At 44.8% G+C, this 6,114-nt stretch overlaps 1 protein-coding gene across 2 annotated transcripts in view; it reads right to left on the reverse strand.

The window, feature by feature from the left end:
* LOC136627519 (von Willebrand factor A domain-containing protein 5A-like) overlaps window positions 1–318 on the reverse strand; it is a 93,334-nt gene extending 93,016 nt beyond the window's left edge. For both annotated transcript variants that reach the window (XM_066602696.1, XM_066602695.1), the window contains exon 1: window positions 88–318. In XM_066602696.1, coding sequence (XP_066458793.1) covers window positions 88–251 — 164 coding nt within the window. In that variant the 5' untranslated portion in view covers window positions 252–318. The remainder of the gene's footprint in view (window positions 1–87) is intronic.
* Between the last annotated feature and the right edge of the window lie 5,796 nt (window positions 319–6,114).

The following is a 6,114-nucleotide window of genomic DNA, read 5'->3' on the forward strand; positions in this document are numbered from 1 at the left end:
GTACAGTCCCTCTGTATATTATTCTGTGTACCTTTCTATGCACTATTCTCTATACTAGTACTTGCGCTGTATAATATATACTATTACCTCAGTCTTCTCAGTGCGTCTGCCTCTCCTGTGTAATGAGCTCCGGATTTGTTTCTGTTACTTCCTGTAAGCCAGTATATAGGAGGAGGCTGCCGTGTCATAGATGATGGGAGTGTCGGTGGCAGATTCCCAGCAGCTCTGCAGTCTGTGGGCACAGAACACATCAGCCGGCCATCAATCACCGGGATATCCTGCAATATGATACTGTACGGAGCCGTGAACTGTGATAATCTGCAGGAATACTGCGGGTATTTATCATCAGGAGATGTTTTACACCATATCCTACAATATGATACTGTACGGAGCTGTGAACTGTGATAATCTGCAGGAATACTGCGGGTATTTATCATCAGGAGATGTTTTACACCATATCCTACAATATGATACTGTACGGAGCCGTGAACTGTGATAATCTCCAGGAATACTGCGGGTATTTATCATTAGGAGATGTTTTACACCATATCCTACTATATGATACTGTACGGAGCCGTGAACTGTGATAATCTGCAGGAATACTGCGGGTATTTATCATCAGGAGATGTTTTACACCATATCCTGCAATATGATACTGTACGGAGCCGTGAACTGTGATAATCTGCAGGAATACTGTGGGTATTTATCATCAGGAGATGTTTTACACCCGCTTTCTGGCAGCTTTTCTTCCCTTCTTCAATTTAAAGATGCAACAAATGTATCAAATGTCGCACAATGCTGATAAATGTGTTGTATGATTAAACACCACATGTCTAGATGTGGAGACACTTTGTACACTGCCGGCTACTGGGGGAGATGGCAACAAGTCAGATGATAAATATCTCTAAAAACGCTCACACCTCGCCCCCTTCCCCAGACACTTCTGAAAATTGAACAGGTGTAACATCTGTTCTTTTTGGAGCAAATCAATAGTGAATTTGTCTACAATTATTGCACCAAAAAAGGTGCAAATTACACCAGAACTCTGGCACAGCATCAATAATAAATATGCTTTAGTGTGCAGTCGAACCTGTGTATCTAATCCTGCCATGTGTGATACTGTGCTGCCGAGCCCGTGTATCTAATCCTGTCATGTGTAATACTGTACTGCTGAGCCTCCGTATCTAATCCTGTCATGTGTGATACTGTGCTGCTGAGCCTGTGTATCTAATCCTGTCATGTGTGATACTGTGCTGCTGAACCTGTGTATCTAATCCTGTCATGTGTGATACTGTGCTGCTGAGCCTGTGTATCTAATCCTGTCATGTGTGATACTGTGCTGCCGAGCCCGTGTATCTAATCCTGTCATGTGTAATACTGTACTGCTGAGCCTCCGTATCTAATCCTGTCATGTGTGATACTGTGCTGCTGAGCCTGTGTATCTAATCTTGTCATGTGTGATACTGTGCTGCTGAGCCTGTGTATCTAATCCTGTCATGTGTGATACTGTACTGCCGAGCCTGTGTATCTAATCCTGTCATGTGTTATACTGTGCTGCTGAGCCTGTATACCTAATCCTGTCATGTGTGATACTGTGCTGCCGAGCCCGTGTATCTAATCCTGTCATGTGTGATACTGTGCTGCCAAGCCTGTGTATCTAATCTTATGTGTGGTACTGTGCTGCTGAGCCTGTGTATTAATCCTGTCATGGAGGATACTGTGCTTCCGAGTCTGTTTATCTAATCCTGTCATGTGTGATACCGCCTGCTGAGCCTGTGTATCTAATCCTGTCATGTGTGATACTGTTCTGCTGAGCCTATGTATCTAATCCTGTCATGTGTGATACTGTGCTGCTGAGCCTGTGTATCTAATCCTGTCATGTGTTATACTGTGCTGCTGAGCCTGTATACCTAATCCTGTCATGTGTGATACTGTGCTGCCGAGCCCGTGTATCTAATCCTGTCATGTATGATACTGTGCTGCCAAGCCTGTGTATCTAATCTTATGTGTGGTACTGTGCTGCTGAGCCTGTGTATTAATGCTGTCATGGAGGATACTGTGCTTCCGAGTCTGTTTATCTAATCCTGTCATGTGTGATACCGCCTGCTGAGCCTGTGTATCTAATCCTGTCATGTGTGATACTGTTCTGCTGAGCCTACGTATCTAATCCTGTCATGTGTGATACTGTGCTGCTGAGCCTGTGTATCTAATCCTGTCATGTGTGATACTGTGCTGCTGAGCCTGTGTATCTAATCCTGTCATGTGTGATACTGTGCTGCTGAGCCTGTGTATCTTATCCTGTCATGTGTGATACTGTGCTGCTGAGCCTGTGTATCTAATCCTGTCATGTGTGATACTGTGCTGCTGAACCTGTGTATCTAATCTTATGTGTGATACTGTCTGTAAGGCAAGTGTATCTAAGCCTACAGTATAATATAAGTGTATCTAAGCCGTCTGTGCTGTGACCGTCCTGCTAAGAAGATGTTTGTTAGCAGCTTCTGACAGCAGCCTCTACTCTGCCTGGGGAGTGAGAGGGAAAGCAGGCTGAGGCTCCAGGAAAGGCCCCTCTGCTGGAGGCTCCACCTTCCACACTAGGCCGGGGATGTGACATCACAAATACATCTTCAGGGTCTCTTTGTGTGTCATCTAAGGAGGGGGAGAAGAGGACGCTGGATGTGCCCTCAGTCAGGGGGGCCATAAAGAGGAAGACATGAGGGATTAAGAAGTGTTTACTCCTGCAAGATAGTGAAGGGTACAGTAATGGTGCATACTGTGTGACATGGTCAGAGCTCGCATGGAAAATGAACAGAAGGGTTATTTAAATAGCGCCAACTAATGAGAATGAGACCTGAAATGTGTGGCGTCCCGCACAGCACACGGACGGAGTGCGCAACTAGCTATCAGTCATGTGAATGCGGACTGATGAAGAGTCCGAAGCAAATCGCAGACACCGCGAGTGCCTAACTGAATATGGTTCCAAGATAGCAAGGAACGTAGGTGAGTCTGAGGAGGTGATAACACCGGGAGAGCTTTTCCTAGTAAAGCCTCAGGCAGACATTGCAACACTTCCTGATACCAGGTGCCATCCGTCACACACTCTGTGGCTGCAGGCTACATGCTAAAGCATCTCTTACCATGTCACACCCATGTGACAAAACTGTGTTGCTGGCAGAAAGTCAGGAAGATCTTGCAGAACTGAAACTAAAAGTTAAAGAAGGAAGTGAAGAAGCCGACCTCGTATGTGAATAGCAAGAAAACTAAGATCATGACAACAGCCGGTAATGGTACAGGAAAACTCAAAAGCAACAATGAAGAAATCAAGGCAATTCAAGACTTCATCTTCCTCGGATCAAAAAGCAACTGCAATGTCTAATCAGGACCCGAAATAAAACAATGAATCACATTACGCCCCAGCGAAGTGTTAAGTGTGGATGAGATCTGAAAAAGGGAGGCACAAGCATTGCAATAAAATGCCGGATAGTTAACGCAGCCATCTTTCCAATCACAGCTTACTGCTGCAAAGTTGGACACTGAAGAAAATGGATTCAGGGAGGACGGGAAAGGACAAAGACGAAGAGAGGAGGGGGGAAGGAGGAGGAGAGGGAGGGGGAGGAGGAGCTTCTTGTAGATGGGTCCTAAGTTCAAATCTGACCAGGGACAACAAGTGCTGCAAGACTTCCTCACCATTCACCTGGGACAGGGAGAATGCTTTAAACATGGCCAACAGCACACCTCTCCTATCCTATACAGCAGACCTCCCATGTTAGGTGAACCAACTCAAAGCTCTGCAGTTTACTGGTATACCATAGGGTTTGCAATTGTGACCTGGTCCTTTAATGAATGGGGACCCATGGGCCAATGCCATTTCACCGTCGCGGGCCAGCTGTAGGAGGCACTCAGGGAGGACAGGGATGTTACCCAGAGAGCCAGCAGCCAATTGCAAGCTACAGACTTCCCCGGCGCACGGACCTCCCTTCCACTGAGATACTGCAGTTGTGATTGTTTTTTAAATCGCATGCAGATTTTTGACCAAACAAAAAAAACGCATTTAGTGTTTAAATCCACATGTGGTTCTAGATAGTGTACGCCGTTTCTAAAAAAAAGCATGTGGTTTTTGAATACCTCATTTAATTTTTGGTTGTGCTTTTTTTTAAGTTAATTGTGGTTCAAGAATGCAACAAAAAACATAAGCACCGCCTGAGCAGCTACAAACAATTTTTCATGTAGTCCAGGAAACGAGTCATGTTTGAAAAGCTTATGCCAAGGGGCTAGATCATGTATGTAAATTTGTTTTACAGCTGTATGTAGCACAGTTTAGGTATGGGTACGGGTACAGGTGTGGAGGAATGGCCGAGCTGAACTTTTGCACCCAGGCCCCTGAGCCTGTAGTTATGCCCCTACTGCAGTACTAGCAGAGATTAGAGCTCTTAGTTTGCATAGTAAAGCTATACCTGCAAAGGAGGACATGGAGGCTTATATATCTAAACTAGCTGATATACCCGGCTTCGCCCAAGTTAATTTGGTACTGGTGTTTATCTGATGTTCACACGGAAAATCTTATGAAGTCGTCGTTACTTTAGAGGTACCGAGGAAAAAATTATGTTCACCATTTTGCATAGTTCTTTGCGTTACCCAGGAAACACCACGTGGAGGTAACCATGCGACGTTTCCTTTATATAAAATAAAATTAAAAAGATTTGTGAAAAACAAATTTGAAAACAATTGAATTTTAAAAGGAAATAATAATTCGTTAAAACTAAAAAGGTATTTTTTTGTTGTAAATAACAAATATGAATGTAAAATACTAAACTTAGGAATCTAACTCTTAACATAGGGAAGGTTAAAACTTTGCTTAAAAGAAACATTTAAAACTTCACATTTTTCATAAATCTTACAAATAGAAAACAAATAATGGTATTAAGTGGTGAGGGCCTCTTTGTATACTATGTTGGCAGTTTCACCCCCAGGAGCTAGTATGAACAGGTTACTTGGCTGGCCGACTCGGGAACACGCCACATAGAACTGTCCATGAGAGAAACAGCCCTGTCTCACATCTATACCTGCCTTTGTCAGTGACTGCCCCTGCGACTTGTTAATAGTCATGGCGAAACATAATTTAATGGGAAATTGAAGCCGCTTAAATTCAAAAATGTAGTCTGAAGGGATTATAGGTATCCGTGGAATAAACCCTGTTTCACCTTCACCACAGCCTGTGAACACAGTCGCCTCAATAACATTCGGCCGCAATGTCTTTATTTGCAGCCTTGTTCCATTACACAGTTTTGGAGGGTTCAAATTCCGTAACAACATTATGGGTGCTCCAACCTTGAGAGTAAGGCGGTGAGCAGGCATTCCTGGCGGCTCCAGTGTATTAAGAAACTCAACAGGATAGTTGACAGCATCATCACTGTTCAGAACTGAGTCAATCGACTTGTAAACAGTCTCACTTCCACCAAGACGTTCCAACAAACAATGATTTAACTCAGAGGCAGAAGCGTTTGTAGGCGTTAACAATGCTCTTTCTCGTAGCCAAGAGGCAGGTTTCTGTCTGAGGTGTTTAATGTCAGGATATATTTCTGCTATAAGACTGTCTACAGAGTTGACAATCGTACACAGGTTTGGTGGAATCTTAAAGGGGTTGTCCCGAGGCAGCAAGTGGGTCTGTACACTTCTGCATGGCCATAATAATGCACTTTGTAATGTACATTGTGCATTAATTATGAGCCATGCAGAAGTTATAAAAAGTTTTATACTTACCTGTTCCGTTGCTGGCGTCCTCGTCTCCATGGTGCCGACTAATTTTCGCCCTCCGATGGCCAAATTAGCCGCGCTTGCGCAGTCCGGGTCTTCTGCAGTCTTCTATGGGGCTCCGTGTAGCTCCGTGTAGCTCCGCCCCGTCACGTGCCGATTCCAGCCAATCAGGAGGCTGGAATCGGCAGTGGACCGCACAGAAGAGCTGCGGTCCACGGAGGAAGAGGCCATCTTCAGCGGTGAGTAGAGAAGTCACCGGAGCGCGGGGATTCAGGTAAGCGCTCCGGTGAGCTTTCTTTACCTCCCTGCATCGGGGTTGTCTCGCGCCGAACGGGGGGGGGGTTGAAAAAAAAAAAAACCCGT

This window comes from Eleutherodactylus coqui, chromosome 5 (assembly GCF_035609145.1).
Source record: "Eleutherodactylus coqui strain aEleCoq1 chromosome 5, aEleCoq1.hap1, whole genome shotgun sequence".
Taxonomy (NCBI): domain Eukaryota; kingdom Metazoa; phylum Chordata; class Amphibia; order Anura; family Eleutherodactylidae; genus Eleutherodactylus; species Eleutherodactylus coqui.